The following is a 26,918-nucleotide window of genomic DNA, read 5'->3' on the forward strand; positions in this document are numbered from 1 at the left end:
TCAAAGAGGCAAATTATTTTAGTCTTCCACTGAAAGCAGCTGTATGAACCCAGCGTGCTGCTCAGGATCTTGGGTTTATATGTGAGGAGCTTCTCCTGGCTGTTTTATGATGTGGGACTGACATTTGGAGAGATCTGTGGGAAGCCTTTGAAATAGCACAATGCAAAGATGTTGAGTACATCTTGAAAGAATCACAGGATAATTATAGCATATGTGATTAAAACAACTCCAGAAAACCTGCTCCCCACCTCCCTGTGCAAGTCAGCATTTTCACAGCAGGGCAATTAGCTCTACACAGTGAGTTCCTGCCATTTGGACTGACTGGGGGTTCCGGAACATCTGCTGAGAAATGAGACTTCTGAACCTGTGCAAGAAGCTTGCCTGTTCCTCTGGTGCTATAGTACACACTGGAGGGGGACCTTACTTTTGAGCAGTAGGTTGATATTAATAATGGAAATTGACACCCCAGACTGATACAAGTCTATGAGTAATTGGTTTAATGATAGAAATTCATCTGTCAAGCAGTGTGTGATAAGCTTTCATAATACCTTCATAAGCCTCTGTTTATCTACAGGCTCTGGTCCCAAGGAATGTGCTTGAAATAACTCCTGCTTTCAGAGAATTCAGCACGCAGATTTACACTAGTGCTGCTGATTATCCAGTGCTTATAGTTTTGCTTTTCTACTGCTATGTGTTCATGTACTGAAAGGGGTACAAGATCTTTCACAGAGAACAATGCCTCCTAAAAGGTCTATACAGAGTCATACCCCTGTACTGGGCCTGGGAAGAAAGGTGCTGTGATCTGATTTTACCCTCGCTGAATAAGCATTCCGGTTGAGGGTCTTGCTCCCCCTCAGAGTCTCTCTGCTGCCATTCCTCTCAAGAGGTTTTGAGTGGGGCGTTTACTTTAACATCTCCACAGTGAGACAGGCTATCGCTTTTTTTATTTCTTCTCTGTAACATCATCCGTGTCCTCAGATGTAAATGGGTTTTCAGATCCCAAAATGATCATAATGGGAGTGAAAGGTATTCTTCCAAAAACAGGCAGAGTAGGGAAGGACAGAGGAAGAATTCTTCTCACCCATAGCATAGTATGAGTAGGCTACATTTTGGAATTTATCATTGCCTCATTTGCAAGTTTGATAGGATGTGAAAATACAGTAAAACCAAAAAAAAAAAAAAAAAAAAGCAGCTGATGACATTATAACACATTCTTTGTAGCCTGTCTTAATTTTAAATGGACATGAGATTGCCAGTCAGCAGAAATTACTACAAAGTGGCTTTCACAGCAGAATCTCTTTCACCAAGCTGAGCTTGCAATCTGTATCAGGTTAGGCAACCCACCAAGACCATAAACACTTTGACGACTACTAAATTGAAAAGAGTACATATGCCAAACAACAGAGAGGTCATCTAAACATAAAAGGAGGAAGTAGAGGGGTCAATGAGTTGCAAATGTGCATCAGCAAAATTTGTCCTAACGGACAGAAATACTGCCGCACAACTAATTTGTTAGCATTATGTCCCAGGCATACAGAAAGAACTTGGGACAAGCTTCTGAAATAAGCACTTAAATGTGGCAACCTGCCTTGGTATCTTATTCCTCTAAGTACTACAGGTGGCAAAGGCCAAAATGAATGAAACAGAGATCAAGGCATCAGCAGGGGGTTGGTAATTTATATCTGCAGGAGTTTGTACAAGTATATATACATATATACATGCAGAATATACCATTTTAATAGGGAAGCTTTCTCAAATCTGAGCAAAGAAAAAACTTTTAACACTGACCAGCATTCTGCACTGAAGACTTCTCCACTGAGACTCTTCTCCACTGAAGAGACCATGTAATTTCAGACACAATTTAATTTTTGTGTTCATTTTTTAAAACTAAATCAAGTTATGGTAATGCAACAGCAAAAGAAATCTGCAAAATGTTATGTCAAATCAACTTGAAGAAACATCTATRCTTCTATACTTCTGCATAAGCAATTCCTTTTACTCTGTTAGCTGACATTTTGGATGCACATTTGAAGAAATGGAGGGAAGCAGGACTCTCTCTTGTGTAGTCTTCTCTGCAGCTACCTACCTAAGATCAGTTAGAACTTGAACAATCCAAAAAGCCACAATCATCAACTTTCCATTCATTTCTCAGGAAATCTCTTCCAGTATATATCAAACCTTCCCTCAGAACAGGCAAACATGGCAGGCAGCACTTGCTGGTCAAATACTTGAAGTCTTCTACTTGTCTTTATAACCAAACATATCCTCAGAGAATTCTCCTAGAATAGGCAATGGAACAGCGTGCGGAGCAGTTGGTCTGAGTTCACTGTTTTTAAAAGTACCATAATCATGTGCAGAGAACTCCCAAGGAGAACCCTGTCACTGTTCTCGCCACCCCCCTTCCAGGAAAGGGAACTCTCTTCTAGCAAAATAGAAGCAAGGAAGGTGGTGGAGTTGGCTGTAGAGTCCTAAAAAATGCCATGTTGAGTTCTGCACGGCTTGAACATACTACGGAGTTAATAGCTTTCTGCAGTAGAACACCCGAAACACCTGATGCACTTCTAGCATGCAGTACAATCCTGCAAATACCCAACCTCGCTACACTAGTTCAAAACAGCATTGGAACTCTTTCCAAAAATAGAAAAAAATATATCCAAACCACTCTGTTACACTCCATCAGCCTGCTACAGGACAGGAAACGATTCTCAGCTTGGTAGAGCAGAGGTAAGCTGTCATTCTGGAGGAGAAGTGACTCAGAACAGTCACTGTTCAGCAGTCTACATGAAGAGTGAACATAAAAGTTTGGTACCACAAGGCTGTATAAAGGGAAACAACTTGCTGAGATCAGAGGGTAGAATGGGAGGTGAGCAGAAAGAGGTGGGACTTATGTGAACACCATGAGAAGACTGCATTTTTTGCCACAGCAAGCAACTGTACAGCTTTTTTATCTGATTACAATCATGAAGAAGGGAATGTAAGCCTGAATACAGACCCCTTGCAGTGATGACTTATGGAAAAGACAAGCAAGACATTTTAATAATAGGGAACTTTTCATCCAGACATGAGATTAGTTTCCTCAACCTACCCATGAAGGCTGTGAATTAGGTAGAGCCTACCGATTTAAATAGTATAGAAACTGCTAGCACTCAGAATTTAAGCAATTTGTTCATGTTCATTCACTGCAGAGATAGGAATCAGAATAGCATTCACAAACTCCAAAATGTGGTATCCTGTTTTGGAAGGAGATTATGCACGCTCACTGCAAAGTAGCACTTTCGCCAGCAAGGTTTTTCATCTTTTTTTTAAAGGAACAGAAAAGAAGTATTTTAATCTTAAAAAAACTGGCATTATATAAAACAGATTTTTAAAATGCATGCATCAGTACAAAATTATTTATTCCCACTTAGAAGGGCCATTCATTTCAAAGCAAGCAGTGCAGTTTCTTTAATCTGAGGCCCAAGATCACCCTCGTTAGATTTTCTTACCCAGGAGAGATTTTGTTTATTTCTGTATTATAAATGTAACAGCTACATTAGCCTTTTACGCAGTCTTTCATTTCTAAATTATTGTATACAGCCTACAAAATAGAAAATGGTTTAGCTTATTCACAGACAAACATGTTCTGCTGTTACTCAAATCTGATTGGTCTCCACAGATATATGCTGCCTGAAACTTAGTTTTTTATGAGATTATTGTATGTCATTTTAAGGAATACTTTGCTCTCAGAGATCATTTTGGCCTTATGTGAATAAAGCCTGTACCTTCTCCAGCTACTTGCCATATATAGTCTTAATACTCTAACTTTGCATGACATCTACAGGGAAAGGAAGAGATCTGACCCAGAATGGGATTTCTGCCATAAATGGTAGTGATTTAGGGAGGTTTATTTCACTAATTCACCATCTTACRACTCGGCTTTTTACTGTCTCACAAATCAGACCAAATTTTCCCCAGCTCTGCACACAAGGTGTCTATCTGATTACTAGGGCTAATACACCCAGAAGGTAATTCTAGATTGTAAATTTTAAATAGGAGACATCCATTAGCATTATTTTAGGTTAGCAACAGTCACCTATTGGATTCATCTTATGCCAAAGAATACATCTTGTCCATTATTGCATTAATTTAATATTTGTTTTCAGTCTGTACCATGAATTCTCTGAATAAATCTCCTTCTGTACACTTCCATTCCTCCTAGATATTGATGAATGCGCTGAAAATACTTGTGCTCAACTTTGTGTAAACTCTCCAGGAAGTTACAGCTGCTATTGTGATGGCAAGAAAGGCTTCAAGCTTTCTAAGGACATGAAGAATTGTGAGGTAAAACTGCACTATGTAAAATTCCATGGGGAAAAGTACAAAGTTGGATATTTCTTTAGGACAGGGTGGTGTTAGATTAGGGAATATAGAAAACTATTTGAGAATTGATTCAAAATTGCTAAGAAAGTGCTGGGGACTCTAAGCTGTGGTTTGGCTCATGAAGCAAACCCAATAGGGATTTGGATGCCATTCAGTTTATGCATGCTCACTTACAGGAATCCTGTCAGGAGATGCCTGCCTTGGCCAGTCTTTTTTATTCCCTTGCTGCTTCCAAAATAAAAGCCCCAGCTTTCTCCTATCAAAGAGGTAATTCCTGTTCAGCTTACTCAGAGCCAGAATACTCCATTTGTCCATATGTTCCCAGGTTTTCCTTAGACTGCACAAAAGGTTTCACTCACTTTCAGAATTACTCTATGCTTTGCCTGTTGAAGAAAACTGGATTGTTTTCCACAGTTCTGATCTGCCATAAGATCCCTTAAGAAAAGTTCTTGGTAATATTTGCCCATGGAGAACATCTCATAGCCAAAATGGACTCTTACTCAGTTTGAGCATTGCACTTTTTAGTAGCAGAAAATTTGGAACTCCAGAGAATCCCAGTGAAAGGATTTTCTCATGAATGGTTCTCTGTATACTTTGAAAGGTTTAGGCAGGCTGAGACTTGTTATGTGAGGTGAGCTCAGATAACTTCCAACAAAAAAAAAAACCCCACACCTCTAACACAGTATAATAAAACTGGGCTTGAACAGTAGGAACAAGGTCTGGCACTGCACTAGTATGTATTTATTAGAATTTTTTCACTTTCTAAAATTTAATATCTGAACAACATTGGGAGTCATTGTATTTCCTGTTGCTTATTCATGGAGTAGGAAGAGCATCTTCTAGCCTCATTACATATTATCTTGCAATACTGCTGTTTCAAAAGTGAGTAAGCACGTATATGGAAGTTAGTTTCAGGCCTTTTAATTCGAAAAATAGTTTCAGCAGCTGAAAAATATATATGCAATCCAAAGACTGGTCATACTGGCCTACATAATATGCAGTGAACAAAATTCAGGAGGAATGCCTGTAMATTTAATGAAATTGCTGCATCATGAATATACAAGTCAGAGTTTGGGAATGTTGATCATTAACAGTTTATCAGACTAGCAAAAATCCAGCAGGTTTTGAAAACAGAAGAGCCTTTCATACCTATTCTTGTTGTTTCTCTTCTGTAGTACTGGTATACTGCCGTGATATAAAAGATGATATACAGGAATAACTTTAGATTAGAAAGGCTCTTAGGCTCCTACTAGTAGTCAGTGAGACATGCACTCTGAAATACATTCTGCAAGAGCCTTTCTGCCTCTGCATATGCAGAGGCTAGTTCCCTGTACATAAAGGAATCCAAGTACTTCCTTTAGTCTCAAGACAAACCTATAGATAATACATGAATTTTGACAAGTGTTTTACAAAACAACAACAAAGGCAGCAGCGCTTTAGAGTGGATAGGAGCTAACTGAATTCAGTTTACTGTTTTACCTGTTTAAACTTACACCGCAGGTAAAATATACATTATCCCTAGATATAAGGGTCTCTTTTTTCACTGTTGGAATACAGAAGCTGTTTAAAACTTCAGGTACCTTAATACCTGAAACAATGTACGTGCCAAAATTTTCTTCTGATAGGGACTGCAGCTGGCTGACTGTTGTTATTCACATTGGACTTTGCCTAGAGCATTAGGATTAATCCCAGTTTCACGTATTGTTGGGGGACCTTTAGTTGCCACAAATATTTAGAACCTCTCCTTTATAGTYTTCCTGAGAATATACATTAAGAAATTCGTATCACCACTAACAGTTTGCAGAAATATTAGTTCAGTGTTATTCCAGCAAGAAGCATACTGCTGATTGCATCAACATCCCTTTCCACAGCTCACATAAGAAGTGCATACAAGGAGCAGCCAGACTGAAATATTTTCTATTAATCTATTACTAAATCCACTTGTAATTGCTACTTTGTATTCCAGGTAAACAATTCTAATAGTACTGCAGATTGTTCAGCTATGAATAATTTATATCAGYATAAATAAAGGAAAGAAAAGGTTATTTCTTATTTTATTTAAATCTGCTCTGGCCCCATTTCCTTCTAACACCCGAGCGGCTCTATATGCCGCACAACTTAAATAATGAAACCTGGCAAAACCCTAGCAGAAGGTGTCATAGGTCGCTGGTGAAAGGAAATGGCCTGATGAAAGATTGGAGGCCCTAATGTCTTGATTCAATATTAAATATTTAAATACTAGTTGGAATCAGCCAGAACTATGTTTCAACCTGAATTATCCTTGAACAACTTAGATACCTGGACACACCAACCCCCGCCCTGCAAAACTGCCCAAATCACACCACTTTGTTTGTACTTAGGTATTCAGATTAAAAAAAAAAAAAAAAAAAAAAAGTCAGTCATTGCTTTAGAAGAACAGGACAGGCTAATAGCAAAGAACAGAAGTTACTTCATGAAATACCAGTGTGGAGCTGATTGCTTTTTTCTTCTCCATTAATTCCAGCCTGTTCCAGTGTGTATCCCGCTGAACCTTGAAAAGAATTATGAACTGCTTTACCTGGCAGAACAATTTATAGGGATTCCTGTTTTGTACTTAAAGTTTAAATTGCCAAATGTCACCAGGTAAGCATTTGCTATTGATAAAAGTATGGAAGGAAGTTACGGGCATTTGTTTCCATTAATTTTCTCAGAGTGCAGAAAGAGTGCACTGCATGTATAAATCATATCACCATCTCCCCACTGGTTAAGATACTTTTGTATGGAGAATGAATTAACTGAAGTTCCTGCATATACTAGCACTTAGAGGAGGCTGGTGTCATTTGAAAGAGGACAGAAAAGAGTAATGAGTCTGGAGTCAGTTTACAGCATCTCTTATTGATCGTACTCTATCTTTGAGCCAGCTCATCAGTATAAATAGATGGCAGCTTTCTTGCATGGTAAGACTGAAAGGTTTCTTCTAGATACCTCAGAAGCTGGTAGGAGGCAGTAGCAGATGTATCCCAGCAAGGTAACAGCACTCAGCTAGGGCAGACCTGCTCTGTCAGCATTTGAACATGATCACATCAATGAAGAAAAAAGTTGAAGTCATCCAACCATTACAGTCCAGGTTACTGATGCTGTTGTAGGGAGAGGTGTGTGGACTGTGAGAAAGAGAATTCAAAGAGATCCAGGCTTGAACATGCAAAAAAAGGGAGAGGGTTGATGGCAGTATGTATAATATGGATTATATAAAGGTCCCATGGATGTGTGGAAAAGAGGGCAAAAGATTGGTGCTTCTTCATTTACTTCGTGCTACTTTTCCTTTGAAAGAAAGAGATGGGGTTGGGGAAGATGAGAGACAGTGATACAGATACAGGAAGACATTCAGAATTTTCATCATAAAATTCAGATGTTATAGGAAAAATAATGAGCATATAGCTTGCTGTTATATATGGGAATGGCTTAAGTTTGGATGTTGCTGCCACTTCTGCTTCGGGTAGAAGCTGTAACATGCTATACACATACTGCTGAGAAACAAAACCAGGCGCAAATCCCCCTCTGTGCTTTCCTTCAAACAGCGTTCCAAGGACACCGATAAAGCACAGTATCGTGTCTGCAGTGCTGTCTGCGGGATTTCTTTTACAGCTGTCAGAACAATTGCCGATGGTAGCAATCTCTTTATTGCTCTTGAACTTCCCCACAGTGGCAGCTGAAATGGTAGTGTTCTTTGACTTACTGACCAAACAATTCCAGGGTAACAACAGGAGCAGCTGTTGAGCTGGTGATCCCCAGAGCCTCAGAACCTTCCTGAAGGGCATAAATATTGATAACTTTTTCCTCCGCTATGAATCCAAGTTGACCTGGCATTAATGCTCTCCTGGGGGACCTTTCTAAGATGATAAATGTTTGAAACTATCTTAATAGTCTCTGTGTAAATACAGAACGCCTTTCYGTGGGTTTATGTGAAAGACAATGACATCTAGTGGACAAAGGACAAAGAACAAGACTGGGAGTGAAAGTGACCCAGGGTCTCAATTACCCAGGGTCTCTGTCATCTTCAGCAAGTCCTTATTTCTGTATGCTTTCTGTATCCTTGCATCCTTAATCTATTTTATCTAGTCCAAAAGTTCTAGGAGACAAGGGCTGTTTCTTACTATGCTTACAATCTCTCTTCCATTCTAGCCAGTGCTGTAATATAAATAACAACTTTGGTATAAATTTTTATATATATATATGTATATATATGTATACACACACACATATATATACACACACACACAGAGATATGTTCATCCAGTTCCCAAGATGTAGGCAGCAAATCCTCCAATTAGAGAATGAAGTCTATAAAGACAGTAGTAACCAAAATGAATTGCTCAGTTATAGGACCTATATAGTCTTTGTTCCAGGACTGCATGTGGCATCTCCTTCCCATTGTACTAGAACGCATCATAGATCATTTATTTTTTTTCCCCACATTGTATCTCCACAGTATGCAACAGGAGTGTTACCTCTGTCTTCTTACTCTAGGGGCAAGTTATATCCCTCACATGCAAAGCTCATAGCAGAGTTGGGAACTGAAACAGAGGTCTTTCAACTCCCAATCCAGGGCTTTAGTCACAAGACTTCTCCCTGGATTCAGATGAACAAGGCTTGCATTGGATTCTGCTTTTGACTAATAGTATGCAAATATCACAACTGCACAGATACAGAGTTACCAAAAGATTAACATCTATGAACTTTGCTACCCTATTAATAGGATATACCTGACTCCTCAGTACCTCATGTATCCTTTCTTATTATTAAAATTCCTTCTTCACAATTCAGATTTTCAGCAGAATTTGATTTCCGGACATACGATGCAGAGGGAGTTATATTATATGCAGAATCCCTTGACAACACGGCATGGATCTTACTCGCTCTTCGTGATGGAAAGATTGAAATTCAATTCAAGAATGAATTTGGAACAAAAGTCACCAGTGGAGGCAAAGCCATTAATGATGGACTGTGGCATATAGTAAGCATAGTTTTCTTCTCTCCTTCCCTTCATTTAATACCTATGGGAAAGATCTGTTCTGATATATAAAGTTGTGAGAAACTAAGCAACTTTAAGAGGTTAAAAATGATGCCCCCCAAGGGGCATCCCCCAAGGATTTAAAATCAACCAAGAAATATGCAAGGATGCCTTACATCTTGGAAATTATGGCATTTGTTTAGCATTGCTAGAGATAATTACCACTAGCTGGCAACAGAGGAACAGAGAAAAAAAAGCAGCAGCAGAATATTAAAAAGTGTGATTGCATGAGTAAGTGCATAATTATGAGATACTTTGTCTAAAGGGCAGGATTAACTTTTGCTAGACCAGAAATCCAGCTTATTCTTCAAGCTTGCATACCTTATCTTTCACTAAGATGGAAGGCCTTGTTCAGTTATAGGGTCTATGAATGACATCAAGTTATTAACACCAGTTAGTATTAAAAAAAAAAAAAACCTTGAATATTGCATACACCTCCTGTTCCATTTCAGTACAGCTTCCTTTAGATTAAAAGCCTACTTTGATGATGACCTCATTTTGTCCACATCCCACCTGGAGATTCAATTCTCTGTAGCAGGTTGCAGTAATATAGAGAACTGTATGCCAAATGCAGGTGGAATGCAGAGCAACTGTAGAAACCAGCTTCCAGCAAACTCTACAGAGCATTGAGCATAAAGCAAACTCTTATCAGTTGTGTAGGTTTTCCTGGGGGGAAAGAGGAGGTTGGACCAGGACATCCTCATCCCATGAGCATCCTTGGGTATGGGCAGTTACCATGATTCAAGCTTAAATATCCTAAAATAGTGAATGCATTAAAACCATTTAAAAAATGAGATATTTAGACATATATTATGTGGGCTTCATAAGGTATATATAATTGGTATTTTAAAATACTCCATTATGTGCACGTTGTGTGTATATATATGTAATTATTTATATTTAATTCTAGATATCAGTAGAAGAACTAGAACACAGCATCAGTGTAAAAATAGCTAAAGAAGCAGTGATGAATATTAACAGCCCAGGAACTCTTTTTAAACAGTCACATGGCTTCTTGGAAACTAAGGTGTACATTGCAGGATTACCTCGCAAAGTGGGCAACACTCTTATTAAACAGGTAACTCAAAAAATAAAAGTAATGCTGACTAAGACTGTTCTGCTCTTTGTGTCTTTGTGTGTTGTTTGCTTAGTAGTCACAGAGGAAAGAAGAATGGCATAAAATCTATTTAGAAAATGAAAACAGGGTTATTAACCTCTGTTTTGAAAATAAATATATAGTCTGTCCTTGGTTAGGTTTCAGTTATAGAAACACAATGCTTAGGGGCTAATCTGTCTTTCAGGATCCTATAGCCCATTTCCTAATACATCTCTGAGATTCCCTAGATCACCACCGCTTCTGCTGGCAGAGCATTTCACAGTGATTCATGTTTTTAGTGCTGGCTTTTGCTTGGCCCTGAATAGGTATGGAAATCACTGTGCAGGCAGCTTTCATTTTTATCAGGTTCTTTAATAGCCCAGGTTAGACAAGGCTCACGATTCACTCAATCCTCCACTCTCAGCAGCTCTGTCTTAGGCTGGGGATTGGTACAATCAAGTTGTTGCAATCATCTGCTTCTTGGTCTAGGTGCCCTCAAGCTAATTGGCAGTCTCAACAGAGGGGCAAAAACACTGAACAGTAGAGGCTACACTTCCTTTTTTAAAAACTCCATTTTTGCTCAAAAGTAAAGCAGAGAGGAAAATATGAAGACATACAACATCCCTTTACCTAATAGAAAGTCATTCCAGAAATTTCTTTGTACTTTCGTACAAAGAAAAGACAAAACATTGAACAAGGAACAGTGCTAGTGGTCATTGCTTCAAATTTGAAGCTCAAGCTCTCCTTCTGTTTAGATCAGAACAGCTTTTCTATAGCTAAAAGGCAATCTATTTTGTACAGACTAGTAACATCAAAATAAGAAATGTTTATTAAATCAGGAGAACCTTTTGAAGACTGAGCTTCTACATGTATGGTATTTGTTTTCTCTCAGCATCAGTTCTGTAACTTACAGCATTGCTATCATTACCATTGGCTGCCCAGCTRATATGTAAAGTAACTCCTCATTATTAACAATGTTTTTAGAACAAGTTTGAATGCAAATACCCAGTGCTGTAACTCTTCTACAGATTAACCCTCGATTAGATGGGTGTATTCGTGCTTGGAATCTGATGAGTCAGGGACATTCTGGCGTAAAAGAAGTCATTCAAGAAAAACAAAGCAAACACTGTTTAGTCACTGTGGGGAGAGGATCCTTCTACCCTGGCACTGGAATAGCAAAATTTCATATAAACTACAGTAAGTATTTTTCTGTCTTCTTCTATATTTTTTGCTGGACTGGTGAAAGAACTGATGACTTGTAAAGAATCAACAGACTAAGCTATGCTCCGCTGCCTCTAGCAGTGATTTCAGCAACTTCTGTGAGAATTCTGCTTGAACAAAGATTCTGGTCCCCATTGTGTTATCCATTTAATTTCTGAAGTACTCTAGGTTAGGAAGCATATTCTTAACTTGCAAAGGATGGGCACAGTTGAACATCCATTTTCCAAAGATCTAGTTCTGCCCCATGTTTGTTGTTGAGAGGGCTATCATATTACTGACAGAAAAAGACGACTAGAGATGGAGAAATTGATCGCTGATACTTTTGTGTATGCAATTCTGCTTCTAAACAAGCATCCTATCTAAAGGTTTTGGATGCGTATCTCAGTTCTTCCTGAACCCAGACCTTTCTTACCTGACTTCCTGCCCTAAACTCTAATTTTCTAATCCAGAATCCCCTTCTGCATACCTGAAGGCCCAAAATGTGATCTCTCTTGAGCATCATCCCGAATCTCGTCATCCTTATACTCTTCCCCCATCTCAACTCTTATCCTACCCTTCAGACCCTCTGTGATCCCCAATCCTGTTCATCTCCAAACCTGCTAATCTTTCCTAGGCCTTTTCTTTAAATTCCCTAGCCCACTTCAGAGCTTTCTCCAGCTTTTCCCATTCTTTCTGGGTTTCCAACCATCTCATCTTAGAGGTTCTTATGTCACTCAAGTTTCCCCAAATTTCCTCCTATTCATGCACTAATACCACACCTCCATGTCTCCTCCAGACCTCTGGGGGGCTGCTGCCATGCCTTCACCACTCTCCTTTCTGCCCCCTACCTCCTTCTGCAGCAAATCTCAGTGGCACTGCTGCCCCTCCCATGAGCTGTTACAGCCCCGTCTCCTCTCCCATCTGGCTTTTTGTAGGATTATGACTTCAACTCACATTTTAGGTTCTTCAGGAGACAGAAATCCTACCAGAAATCAACTTGGATGTGATTGGGGGTGGGGGGGAGAGATACAAGAGACAAAAAATAGCCTTATAAATAGTAACTTTTATATTGGCTTCACTCTGAGTGCCTCATAAGACAGCATGATGAAATTATATTTGTGCCACCTGCATATTTATTCTACTCACTTGTGTATTCCCATTTTAACAGTGAACTGCTATGGAATGTCAGATGTATGAGAACTGCCAATCTGCTGCTCAGTGGCAATAATTTATGAGTAAATTAAAGCATTTTTCAGGTTTAATCTTAACTGACCTGTAATTAATGTGGCACCTGTTCCACATTAGAATGGAGAAGGTAGAAAAAAACCAACAAGCACAGAAATTGTGCAGGGGAAAGTGCAGAATTAATGTGTTTTTTTCTCTTTTCATTTAAGAGTAGGACTTTTAGGAAGAACTAGAAGGCTAAGTTCACTGTTTTTCTGGAGATTAGTACTAATTTTTCCACAGTGCAAACTTATTAAATACTAATTTAACACCTTAACAATTTTTCTTTGGCACATGGATTTATTAATTTCAATCTTTTCTTTTAAAACAGATAATCTTGACAGTGCTGAAGATTGGCTAATAAATGTGACTATGACTATTCGCCCATCCACAGACACTGGTGTTATGTTTGCCTTGGTTTCTAATGAAACAGTGCCTCTTGCTTTGTCCATAGTGGACTCTAACTCTTCTGACTCACAGGTGATCTTACAATTATCATAGCAGCTCTGGGCCAGAGCTTTGGGCCAGACCCATATAAATCAACACATCTCTTCTGTCTTTGCCTCACTGAACTTACTACTCCATTTGTTAAAAACAAACTAAAACAAGTTAGTTACTCTTACTTGCAGTGGAGCTAGGAGGCTGAATTAATATTTTGCAAAGTACTTAGATCATATGGTGATGTGCAGAAAAAATATTACTGATTGCTACAGCAGTGACCAAGCACTAAATACTCTTGTATTAGGTACTATTCATTAGGTTATGTCTTTTTTAACCTTTCAGACCAAATGCACAAAGCAGGAAAGGGAATATAACAGAACTAGAGTGATAACAATATAGCAATGACAACATATTAGTTTCARTTCATAAATAGTCCTTAAGTTTCCATTTAGATCTGTTTACATCAAGATAAGTAGGTAGAGTGTGATTGTGCACCATGGCTAATCCATGTATTTGCCTGAAATAAGAACCTGCAATGAAAACGTGGTTACCTTTGAATCTGTAGCAGTATTCCTTTTGACTTTAAGAGAAACAGGATTTCACCTCAGAACCATAGCCCAAAATTTTTTTACTGTAAATGTTCTYAATTATAGAGTGTAAAGGAATGGCTTTGTTTTCAAAGGTGATGGATATACAGCAACTTTCAACTTCTGTAACTTTTCTAACTTAAGGTACCAATTTTTAAAAAAGTGGCTCTAACATTTCCTTTTCTTTCTACTTCCAAATACAAAATGCATCTGAACCAAATTAAAATGCATCAGAACTAAAATACATCAGAGCCAAATTAAATATGTGTTAAAGTTATATGTGACATCTTCCTCCCCCTCCCTCCCATTCTCCCATTTAGGAAATCATTGTGACCATTGGAAACATCACTGTTGCGCGGCTGGAATCAAAGAAGTTGTGTACGCCTAAAAAAGTGTTGGTAGGACTTTTAATAACCAAACAGCAACTTGAACTGTCAGTTGATTCACGCACAGACAGAAGCAATTCAGAGCAACTGTCTGTCCTGCATGAAGCAATGATGGCAAATGTTGTTACCTACTTGGGCGGCCTGCCAGGTGAGTTGCTTTTCTTTTCATTAATTCATTCATTTGTACAAGCTTGATTTTTACTAAGACTTACTGAAGTCAGAAGAAGCCCACAACTGTACAAAAAGAAACATCTTTTTTTTTTTTAAATGCCTTCTATTTTTCATGCAGTCTGTTCAGCAATTGATGGAATCTGCTTTTCAATAGTAGCATTATTAGGCCCTTTTAAAGGCATGAGCCTCTTTCCAGGTGTTTGAACTTGGAAATAATCCAAGAAGGGTCTTGTTTTCTGAGCTGAGGAGAAATGAGCATTGTGTATTTCTGACATGCCCCCAGCTGGCACATTTTAGGAACTGCATCAGCTCTGTAAGAGTCAAAAACAGGCATCTGTAAGTAAATGAAGAGGCAGAAATGCCACAGGAGGAGTCAGGGATAATTTGGTTGTAACAGTTACACTCTTGACAATAGGTGATTGCTAATTTTTGTGAGACAGAAAATGTGTCGAAACAAGACGTAATATTTTGTTTAAAACAAGTTGCAAGTGAATCCCCCTTTAGATGCATACAAGCATTATTTTGTGCAGGAAGCAATAAGCATGCTTATCTGTACAGTAGTCTGGCTTCAGGGGGAATCATACAGGAAAATAATATTGTCACAGATGAAGATTTTTCAAAGCCTCAAATCCTTGAACTTGAAAATTGGTGTGGGAAAGACTGTGGATGCAAGGTTAAGTTACTACTGATGGAACTTTTCTGTATCCTCCATTAAAGGGATTTTAGGAAGAATAAGTCATAGTTCCTAAAGGAATCCTAGAAGTTCGACCAACAGTTTTGAATTGACATCCATTTTACATGTAGGCTGTAATGTCACAGCACTGCCCCAGATATATCTAGTCTTTTCTCTTTATCTGCAATGTAATTCTTCTGCAGGAGACTAGGGTACATTGGAGTAGAAAGAGAGGAGGAACTGTGAAACCCTTGGAAATGATCTCTTTAGGCATTTCTTCCAAGCTAACACACACAGGAGAAGCTGGAACTGTGGTTCCATCCTCTGGACTTCCCTGTCAGAGCAGAAGCGACGTATTTTGGGCAGCACTGCAGGTACCATAGCCTCTGTCTTAAGTGTTAGCTGCCTCTTCACCAAGCTACGTATATAGGAATTGACTTGTTCTCCACAAGTCTTGATACAGCATTAATCAAGCATAGCATAATTTAGGCACAAAGGAAGAAAATCTCTCTCCTGTTTTTGCTTTTGAATGGATATGCAACATCTTGAAAGCCAGCTAACCAGGTAAGTTCAGTTCAAATTCAATGTATAAAGTGAGGAGAGCACTAATGGTGAAGTTCCATCAGATACTATGACAGCAAAAGCATCCATGTTTTTGTAATGACTACTTAACTAAATTTAAATGCATTTTAATTTAGTTCAGTAGGAAAAAAAAAAAAAAAAAAGAGATGAAATCAGTATTTACTTAGTAGAGATGAGTCAGTAGGTTAATTGAACCATAATAACTTAACTATGATTTTGGTCATTTCTTAGCCTTCCTCCCCTTTGTGATATTTAAGTGATCCTTCCCAGCCCATTGCCAGCTATAGAGTAATTTGAGCCTTAAGAGCTTAGACCTTGGCTTAAGTCCTGCATTCCAACTAAATAAGCAGCAAGTATTAGTCCTTGCTGCGCCATACAACTAGGTTTAACTTCCCAGTTTTACAAGGCATCTTTGACTTGTAAATTAACAAAAAGTTCTGTATCTGTCAACAGTCTCTACACAGACGTCTCAAAAATAAGGGCATTATCCAAAATAACCTCTTCCCCAACAGTCTCTGTTACCAAAGGGAGAAAAAGTAATATAGGAAAGCCACTATGGCACATTCATTCTGCTTCACCTCCGAAAAGCCTCTGGGGTTACTGAACAACATAAAAGGATAGGTAATGATCCCCACACTGAGCTATAGCACAAAGAACTTTATGGTTCAAAATTCCCCTAACAAAAATATGTATTTCATGAAAACCAGAATTCCCCTTTTTGGTACATGTTTCTTCAAACTAGTAACAGTGTTAGAGTATTTATTTTTGTTAATTCAGCACATTCAGTGCCAGCTAAATGAGGTTTACACAGTTCTACGGCAGCAGTGTGTTAACACTGGGACAACAAGGGCAGAAGAGCATGCTTTTGCAGGACTATTTCTGCAGTACCTCAGCTTACAGCAAAATAATCAGAAAGAAGCAACATGTCATACTCCCAAGACTATCATGGATATCTTCTAGGAGAGATAGGATGATTAAAGCTGAAAGATACATGATGAGGTCAGTTTCTAGGCATCCTCACTCTGTTGCTGAAGATCCTTGGATTACCTTCCATTTACCTTGCAAGAATCTGGTCGTACCCTCACAGCAATGCCTGCTTGATTCTGTGCTTAGTATACTGTTTGCTGGAAGCGAGCATATCAATGATCTGATGTTGCCATAGTCTAAACAATAATTAAATGAGCAACAGATAAAGTGGGTCTTCTGCAGAGAAGTCACTTGGAAGAAGCAGTAAGGAAGCAATAAATTATGTGGTGTTCCCAGGGGTCCCCTATCTGAGAACTTGCAGATTTGAATCCAGAGTAGCTTTCTGGCAAAAGCTAAGTGGTTCTTCCAGTGACCTCTAAACCCATAAACATCTGTTTGTAGGTCAGGACAAGAACAGTAGGCTCCAGGAAACACAGTATTAGTTCACTGTAGTTAATACAGGAAATATTGCTAAGAAAAAACTCTCATTTAGTTACTTCTAATGCGTATTTCAAATTTTATTGAGTTTTCTCAACTTTGCTGACTTCATCTCAAACACTCTTAAACAAAAGGGAGAAGAACTTAAAGTTAAATGTTTCCTGCCAAATTGCTGTTTTCTCCCATAGATTACTGATGGATAGGGAATGGAGTGTTCCCTGTCTTTTTGCTAATCTGAAAAATACATAGGATGTTGCATGCCTTGGCCTAATAAATTGAATGTGTTTTTGTGCAGATGTTCCTCTGGGTGCTACGTTAGTAACTGCTTTTTATAACGGCTGCATGGAGGTGAARGTCAACAACAGACAGCTGGATCTGGATGAAGCCATTTTTAAACACAATGACATTAGATCTCACTCGTGCCCACTGATTATGGAAGAACCATTCAATTCTTAAATTAACTTTTTCCTTTCAGATATAATTTGTGTAATTAGTCTCATGCCATAATGAAGCCTGTATTATTTTAATTCAAGATGTGCCAGGAAAATAATCAACAGCATGTTTTTCCTCCCTTTCATGTAGCATGGGGGGGGGAAAAAATCCCCTCTCCTTTCAGCAGTAAAGAGACATAATCAAGATCAAAATTCTGTAAAATGTTCTTTTATTCATGTCAGTGGTAAATCTTAAACACAGATTTATCTTCCACATTCATACTATGTCCTTGATATATTTAGTTTGGAGAGCAAGTTCAGGAAGTTCTGACTGGAACCAGTTTCACATCTTGTTTTTCATATATCAGCACAAAGCTACAAGTTGCAAGTTTTGGCAGCGTATTTGAAACTAAACAAAACCATTCCCGTTAAACTTTTCCAAACAAACCATATAAAGGAAAATCTGTACAGGTTTAATAATATGCACTTTCAGTAAAGGAAAGAAACACCCTGGAATTTTGAGCTAAACCTTTCTGTAGATACGTTTACAAATTTTAGCAATATCGGGGAAGCAATTTAAACACAAGTGTTACTGTAAATAGCTCTTGTTATGCTGTACCAGCATTAATTATTTCTATCTTAGGAACCAAGCTTTAGACTTTTAACAGCATTCTGGATCATGTCAGGTAGTTTACTTCCGAAGTGRATTAAAATACAGCCCAGGCACCTTTAGAAAGCAGGAAATCACAGGAGATCAAACTGGAATTTTCACAACAAATCTAGCACTCCCCAAGATGAGCACCCTCAAATGGTCAGTCATGCTCCCCGTATTTAGGCCAACTTTGCATCCACAGAGCCTCCAGAGGAGAARATTAATTTGTAAGCCCTGTAAGTTGTGTTTCTAATGTACATGAAAGCCTAAATTTCGCAGGCAGCTTCAGAATATAAAGCATATTCCTGCTCAGCCAAATTTAATGGAACAGGTAATTAGAAAAGTATTCTTTTCCTCAGGTGTGTTCATTTCAAACATTTCTAATATTTCTTTAACATCCTTCAAGTGATCTTTCCACTTCCAACCTCATTTCCACACAACCAGTAGCCTCCCTTTGCAGCTCACCTAGTGGTTTTGTTAACCCCAAAACAAATAAATAGCAAGAGAATGGCCATAAGCAATGAGTATATGCTCCCATCAATTAGAGAGAGACATTTCTCTGCCAGAATTCTTGACCTGAGGTTTGCTTTCCACACTTGAGACATTGAAGTGGAAATGTATGTACAGAAGGATGGATTGTGACAATATTCATTTTGAGGATTACTTTTCCCCAGAGATACTCTCCATACAACAGTGGGTTTTCTCTCATTGTTGCATACCAACATTAATAAATTAGTACTGCAGAATCTGAGCCCATCTTTCAATGTTATTGCTTTGTCTGAGGTTTTTGTTAACTTCGCTTCCCATTTGTGCCCTTTAATATAACACGGTGTTTGCTGTAACTTTCACGCCAGCCAGCCCCAGCATGCTCTGTTTGTCCAGCACTGGTTCATACCTAGCCTTTTATTGGCAAGAATTGTACAGAGCCAACACCCAGTGGCTAAATACCAGTGAATTACTGGTTCACGTCTCTGAAACGGCACGCAAAAAGCTTTGGTCCGTCTAAACTTCCTGGTGGGGAAATAACTGCCAGAAAGCATCCCTTCCTGCTCTCTTCTGCCCATMCCCTGGAACACATACTTCCTTTGGGCCTAGGTCAAACAATCACCCTACCAAAATAAACAGGTTTCAGGTGCGAGGCTGAGCTGAACTGGGACTTTTGATATCAAATACACTTTTCATTACTGCATTTACTATATCTCAGCAGCAGAAACTTAATTCTGGAATGCTCTTGGTCAGCCCCTTTGCCTTGCACAACAAACAGAAACAATGAGATGGGGAGCACACAGTAAAGTGTCAGCAATACTATAAATGCATATGTCAGGCTGCATGAACAGCAGGAAGAAAAAAGTTTTTTTTTTTTTTGCTTAAGTATAATAAACAGTATAGAGAGGAAATTAAAGAAAACAAATTACCCTAGTTTCCTGCTGAGAATTTCTTTTTGTTTTCATATTAAAATATTTTAGGATATTGTAGTTATAATGAAAACTCCACACTGGGTTTTTGAATATAAATGTGCCTCCTTATTGTAAAAATTAAATAAAAGCAGTATTTGCAAGTTTCTTATTTCAAGTTGTATTTGCATATCTTCATTCATTTTCACTGTGCAAGACTTGATCTAATGGTCAAATGGCTTACTTAAGAGCCTGTAATAATCTTCAGCATCAACAAAAAGAATTACCACAGATTAATATGCTGTCCAAACAGGAATCCATATTCTCTAGATAAATGTTTAAACTTAGTAATTGTTTAATATTGCCTGAAGAAATTTAGTTTGGCTTAGAACCACATGTGGAAAAAATGAGCTCAGAGAGAGAAACTTATTGACTACTATCTTTTCTCCTCTGATGTATTTAATTGTATTTTTAAGCGTAATTATTTCAGCAAGGGCTTTTCAGTGTTTGTACAGGACAGCTGGAACCTGCTTTGTGCTTTTTCAACTCCTGTGCACCAAGTGTTATAAATCATTATATTTCCTAGTCTCCTTGAAAATGAAGTCTAGTCATGGAATTGGCTCTCATTTATCCTAAGGCAGCTTTATGCTTATATACCTGATCTAAGGTTCCTTTGCACCACCCAAAGTATACAGGGCTTAGATAAACAAGAATTAGCCATATTTCCATCTAACATAGTTAGCAAGGTTTACCAGCTGGTCTCTCCAGAGATGGAGCTGATGGAAGGGGAGAAGAGAGATGCTCCTTCAGAGCAAGAAACCTAGCCCATATGCTTTAAACCATCTCCTGGCGAGCATAACTGGCTAGGTTGGGCGTGAACACCCTCACTGTTGATACTCTAAGTTCATCTCTAGAGTTGCCATCTTCAAAGAAGAGAGGCCAAGCTCCTTTTCAGTCAGTCCAATCCAGTTTATCATGGAGCCACTCACTGATGATGTTCCTTCAATGGTATTAGTTGTAAGTACATGCTTAGTATGTTGCTGCTTCAGCAACCTTGCTATACCAAAATAACCACCTTGATTTGGGAGCATTTCGATCTGCCAAGCAGAACAGTCATGTACCCAAAAATTAGATATAAGGAAAATCGTAACAGTTACTACCAAAAGGGAAAAATAAGGCCTCTCTCACTGAGAAAGGAGGGGGAAAAAAAGTGATATTTAGACTTTCTTTTTCTCCCAGACTCTTTTTCTGACCATAGTTCTGGAGCAACAATTCTCAGCTTGGTTCCTGTCAATTTAAATAGCTTATTACCTGACATGTTGGTGCAAAAGTGCCAGTGTGATACAAGCTACAGACATTAATAGCAGTCCCTGCAATTACTTTTTCCTCAGGTGATGTTTTCCTTCACGTTTAGAAATCATTTTGCATTTTTGAGTGCTACTAATTAGAGATATATATATATATATATATATCCTAAAACTTGTTGGTGACATTATTGTACTATCATTGGAAATCAAAAGCAGCAGCTACAGAAACTTCCATCTAAACTACCCAAGAAAATTTAGTTTTGCTGTTGATGTTTTTAGCAACACATCTTATCCACAATGTGACTATATCCCCATTATTAAACTAGTCATATCCTTTTGCTCTAAGAGTGGGTATGTTTCAGTGGGAATATGTGAATAAGCAGCTAAATCTTAAGCTGGTTTTAAGTAAGGGAGCAGGGAGTTAGTTAGTGTCATGTTGCTTATAGATGTTTCTATTAAATCAATCAAGTGGTTGCAAATACACACAGTTGCACTTAATTCAAAAGTGAGTTATGTTGCTTTCTTTTAAAAAATATATATATATTTTTACTGAGATACTCTTTTTCCCATAGGAATTTGTAGCATCTCAGCAAATCAGGAAAGTGGAAAAAACACAAGTAACAAGAAACTAGGATGATGCAACATCGGTTTGTGAGGCCACAGATATCCCCTTTTGTCATTGAGGATGTGAGCAGCACAGGAAACAAAAACACGTAAAAATAACAACAAAACACCCCAAACCCAAAGCCCTCTCTCCATAAGCAATTAGGTTCATTTTGGGAAAGTCAGACACATGCAAAAATACCCTTAAATAAGCCCTGTTGGCAGAATTAACATTTTCAAACACAAATATTAACATAGAACTATCCTAGGCTGCAGTCTGTGCCAGAGCATTTTTCAAGATAACACGCTGCTTTTGTTTCAGCTTCAAAAAGTCTCTTGATTTTGGAAGCACCAAAAAGGTGAAAAGCCAGGCCACCTTGGTGCTCTGGCTTCTATGCAGTCTAGCTGAAGATTTTCAGAGGAAGAAAAACAAGCCATTTTGATCCAACAGATATTTTTGCCTCCCTTCCCCACCCCCAAACACAGAAGCTTCTTATAAAGATTGCAGTTCATATTTTAACTTCATTTGGTGCTTCTCCTACATCATCCRGTATGTCACCAGTTTGCTCTAAAGTCAGTGCTGACCTTTTTTTTTTTTTTGGTCTGGAAAGGCCAGCTTTACAAATGCATATGTGTGAAAGAGCATGCACACACATAAACTAGAACTTAGGAAGGACGTCAGGCTGCATAATTTGCCGAGTATCTCTCATTAGAAGATTAACTAGCAAAAGACATTGAAAGAGYAGGAGTGTTTCCTCAGAAGCAAAATAGGTCCAAGACTTCCGAAAGTCTTGCTTTATTTTTTCAATCCTCAACACTTCCATTTAAAGCAATGCCCTGTTTCTTAACCCTCATTAGGAAGGTGCGTTTCCCTTCCAGCTGTTTTAAGGTAAACAAACAAACAAACAAAAAAATCTCTCAACAATACAGTACTCTGCAGTTACAAGAAGTCACCTAAATGGCTTTTCTAGATACAGGGCCAGAATCAACCCCATTCTTTCCTGATCTGGTCAAGCTTGCTCTGCTGAATGCTCACCAAAGCACTAGACAAAGCACACATGCTCTATCAACAAGGCTGTCCCATCACATAGGTAAATACAAAATACATAGCAAGGGCCACAGAACTGGAGGGCAGTATTTCTAAAACTTACTAGTGGCTTTATACATGCTACCATGAATAAGATAACAATTTATTAAAGACAGGGTCTTTATTGCTAGGATGTAAGAAGTACACTCTAAGACACATTTTAGATTACACCTGATTTTTGTGAGTTCAGGGTAGCACAGAAAATATGAATGGCTTTGCTTAAAGCATAAACCACATGAAACTGCAGTTCATGTACCAAACAACCAATATTTCTGATTGCAATGTTGCTCACGATAGCTTACCTTTCCAGAAAAAGTTGGTTTTCCAGCTAGAAAGGTTTTTTTTCTCTACCATCAAATTCTGGTATGACTCCCATGAACCAAATCTGTTAATTAAAAAAAAAAAAAAAAAAAAAGTCAGCTACCATTAGAGCAAGCCTTTTTCTTTTCTAGCCTATCACAGACTGCATGATCATTCCCACCAGCTGGTCACAGGCTCCTGCTAGGTAAGTCAATTGAAAAGCAATCTTCTTCCCTTTTAAATCTGGGCAGAGGCCAACTTTTTGCTTAACGGGTTTCTATTGAAACAGAAGGTCACGTAGATTTAACAAACCTGTTCACCTGGCACCCCTATCAACTTGTAATTCATGTCTTTATATTTCCACACTGGACAATAGAGGCATTAAACAAACTGCACAGGCAAACTGAAATTTGTATCTTGGTAAAGGTTTAAACAAGCTTTCAGTCTTTCAGTGGCTTCATAAGTAGTTCATTGGCTCTCTCACAAAATTCTCATAGTGAAATCATTACTTTGGATTTGCCAGTTCCCACAGATGTGAATCAGAATATCAGGATCTGCCCAAACTGTCCCTCCACCCACTGGGGTGGGCCAAGAACACGGACTCCTCGGGGTGTTCTTAAACCTTAGAAATGAGATTAGCCCAGGTGGGGTAGTCGAGTGTGATGCTGATGACCTGTCTTTACAAATGAATGCTGCTTTTGTAGGCATTTAACTTTTTAGACAAAGATTAACGAACAACATTCCCAAGAATATTCCATATAAAAAAGATGGTCTCTTTAAATAATTGATGGACAAGAACAAACATTACAAGTAAGATGAGCACAGCTGTGGGCCTTTTCAAGCAAGAGGAGCCTTGCATTATAATTCTCTGAACTTTGTTTGCAAGGGAGAGGTTTTAAAGAAAAATCTGACAAAACATTAGAAATAAAGGCTGAAATTTTTTCAAACAAGCACACAGGATGTAAGCACAATAATCTGGGGCAAGATGTGTGGCTAAGTTCCTTACATATCATTGAAAATCCTAACCATTCACTTAAGTGATGCAAATGTTCTTTTAAAATTTTGTTCCTGCAGAAAATATAGAATACTTTTTACTGCTGTTATAAACCAAGTAACTGTTTGAAATGCTTATTCTCTCACCTGTTTGTACTCTGTAGCAACCTATCTTCTGAACTGGATTTGGACTTTTATCAAGAGGTGAAGACACTAGGAGTCACAGCTTTCCCACCGCTAATGATATTAGCAGTTGATGCATTCAGCAGTTCCTTGCTCTGTTTTGGGTGTCAGTGATGTCATTAGCCAGTGCTGGTGAAGCAGAGCTATGACCTCTGATCTCCAGGGCTGAAAAAGTAGTTTAGCTCCTCTATAAGAAATTAAGAACATGCATTTGCCAGTATTTTATATGTACTGCTACTGCCAGAAGCCTAAAGAAACTGTTGCTAACCAAGGATGAAATTGATTTTATCAGCCTTACCTACAGTCTGTTGTGGTTCCTGATTTAAAAAAAAAAAAAAGTTAAACTTTTTTAAATGGACATTATTTCCTCAAGAATATGCACAATGAATATTAAACAGATCCCTGAAGCACTTTGTGCCTTTGCCCAGAACCAATTGTTTTTTCTTCATTATGTTCACTGATTTTTCTTCTGCCAATGTTGAGTTTAACTCTACACTTGCAGAGGATTTGTGTGTAGACAGATGGCAAGATAGTACATGAAAGAATGATTTCCAAAGGCACAAAGGGCATTAGACATCCACCTGCCATTGAAAGTCAACCACTCTGCTCCCTTTCATGCCTCTAAAAATTGTCCTAGAATTACTCGTACACAGATAGGAGAACCTGAGCTATGTGCAATATCCCAAAGCCAAATTTGAATTGGGTGCTATTCTTTACCAGAACAAAAATAATTCTCTGGACAGTCCAGAAAGCTAACAATTTCTTTTCCTAGAACCTTTCTATTGAAATTTTCAGTTCCTACTGACAAAGAAAGTTACAGGGACACAAATACCTTTTGCAAATTGCAGCTAGGCTTGTATGCCACTGTTGTAGTGAGAATGTTTGGGACTCCAACACGCTAATAAAATCCATCTCCACATCTGTTCCACCCGAGTTCAAAAGTCCAGTCAGTTGGCCTGGCTATGTCTGAGCCTTGGATGAGAAAGAGCTAGCTGGCTGTCACTCAGTCCTAGCAGAAGAAAGGAGCTGCTCCCTGTCTGTGCAAAGTGGACCAAGGATAGTGAACAGATGGTGCATGTCCTCTTGTTCAGGGGCGTATGTTTGCCTTCTGTTATGAAGGGCTGCCGTCTAGAGGTCAACTCTTCTGTAGGTGCAGAGCAAGATGTGTAGTTCCTCAGCCTAGAGACACACCTACGCTCCGGACAGCCATGCTATTTCATAATAACCCGGCCAGCTTTACCAAAGCTGTATTTGGTACCAGCATGGAGCATGGTGCAAGCTCATTTGTACTGCTTCTTAGGGGAGAGAGAAGGCCCAGTAGCAATGCAGCTACACCTACTACCTGCCTGGTGTCTCCACAGATACTGCTATATTTATGGGTTGCTCTGCAAATATACTTACAGCAATTCTTTGTGTTCATATTATCTTTAAGGATCTGCTCAAACACTTTGTCTTTGTGCTGCTGGTCACAAGATTGATTTTTCACTTGTGTACTATGCCAGTTTTGTTAAGTTCCCTTATAGTGCAGAAGCCATCCTGCTCTCCTTCCCTCTTTTATTTTAACATTAAAAAAAAGTTTCTCCAAGTACTACACTGAGGGCAGAATTTCTATTCTATATTAGTCCCCTTCTTTTGAGTATTAGGTTTCCCATCTATCATCAGCACCAATGAAAGGAGATCAGTGGATGTGCTGCTATTCACTGAAAGTTCACACTGAAGTTTGAATGAGTACAAACAAAACAATCTAAGGACCCAGTGAACTTATGTATGTGATCTGCATAGCTTAGCAATAAAACAATGGCTATTGCAGCTGACAGCTCAGTAGCTTCACTTGGAATTTAACAGGCATGCTGGGTTCCTCCAGGCTAAGGCACCATCCATGCTGGAGAGTCCACCACTGGAATTTAGTTATTAAGTCCCTTGCTGCTTCATAAACCAGAAAAGAGTCTGGCTCTTTTTCCTATGCCTGGGTTGGTTTTACAGAAGACTGGGAAATCTGGATGTTTTTCAGTTCTGGTTTTAAAATTTTAACTTTTGAATTTGTAATTTGTGTTTTTAGACAAATGTAGACTTTGTTGTGCTACCAGAGTTTCACTCACTCTTTTGAACAAAACAACATACCATGATACCATGCTCTATTCTGAGGCCAAGGAAAAGCTGAATTCTCAGTTAAGAGCTTCAGATTTCACRAGCTCCCAATTTCTGCACTAGCCCATGACTTTTCAGACTCACTGTGCTGCAGAAGTGGACAGAACTTGGCCTAGTATTATTCAGCCCTTCTGGTCCTGTGCATCTCCTTGGCATATTGTCCTCCAGTAGGTAATGAGACGTTGTCTCCTCAGGAAAAGCACTGAGAAGAGTGTTTCATTATGTGAAGAGTTTGCAAAGCCCTTGCATTTCTGGGATGCAAAAATGTAAACAAGGCATGAGTCTCCTCCCAGTCCCTAACCACTCCCACATTATGGCCAGCCCCCTGCACAGTCCTGATGGAGATCTACTTCTGTCTCCATGTTTGTAAAACCTTCTCATTTCTAGACCTTTCATTCAGTTTTTCTAAACTCCAGACTCTTCAAGTCCACCTTGTGCTTCTAGACAATGAAATGTTTGAGTCTCCTTTCCTGATTCATGTCACACTATTATTTCCCTGCCTCTGCAGTTGCTCACACTGCGAGATTCAAAGCATCCAACATCATTTCAGTCTTAATATGACAGATTACACAGCTCTGCAAGCAGTGCCTGTACTTGTGGAGAACTTGATCCCCTGCTGTCTCCCTGGACTATTGTCTATGGTTTAC

General features: G+C 38.7%; 1 protein-coding gene and 1 long non-coding RNA gene across 5 annotated transcripts in view; one reads left to right on the top strand and one right to left on the bottom strand.

The window, feature by feature from the left end:
• PROS1 (protein S) overlaps window positions 1-19,822 on the top strand; it is a 36,940-nt gene extending 17,118 nt beyond the window's left edge. For all 3 annotated transcript variants that reach the window (XM_026075975.1, XM_026075974.1, XM_026075976.1), the window contains exons 8-15: window positions 4,199-4,320; window positions 6,863-6,981; window positions 9,163-9,352; window positions 10,320-10,487; window positions 11,534-11,702; window positions 13,261-13,409; window positions 14,278-14,491; window positions 17,469-19,822. In XM_026075975.1, the coding sequence (XP_025931760.1) occupies window positions 4,199-4,320; window positions 6,863-6,981; window positions 9,163-9,352; window positions 10,320-10,487; window positions 11,534-11,702; window positions 13,261-13,409; window positions 14,278-14,491; window positions 17,469-17,629 (1,292 nt within the window). In that variant the 3' untranslated portion in view covers window positions 17,630-19,822. The remainder of the gene's footprint in view (window positions 1-4,198; window positions 4,321-6,862; window positions 6,982-9,162; window positions 9,353-10,319; window positions 10,488-11,533; window positions 11,703-13,260; window positions 13,410-14,277; window positions 14,492-17,468) is intronic.
• LOC112970992 lies at window positions 14,511-26,527 on the bottom strand. 2 transcript variants are annotated; one of them, XR_003255219.1, is made up of 4 exons: window positions 26,356-26,527; window positions 24,088-24,310; window positions 22,950-23,032; window positions 14,511-14,825 (listed from the first exon to the last, which is right to left on the bottom strand). It is a non-coding gene; the product is annotated as an uncharacterized LOC112970992 (long non-coding RNA). The 2 variants fall into 2 exon arrangements; XR_003255220.1 differs by lacking the exon at window positions 26,356-26,527 and adding an exon at window positions 26,245-26,346.
• Window positions 26,528-26,918: the final 391 nt, after the last annotated feature.

The sequence above is a fragment of the Apteryx rowi genome, unplaced genomic scaffold (assembly GCF_003343035.1).
Source record: "Apteryx rowi isolate R43461 unplaced genomic scaffold, aptRow1 scaffold_418, whole genome shotgun sequence".
NCBI lineage: Eukaryota > Metazoa > Chordata > Aves > Apterygiformes > Apterygidae > Apteryx > Apteryx rowi.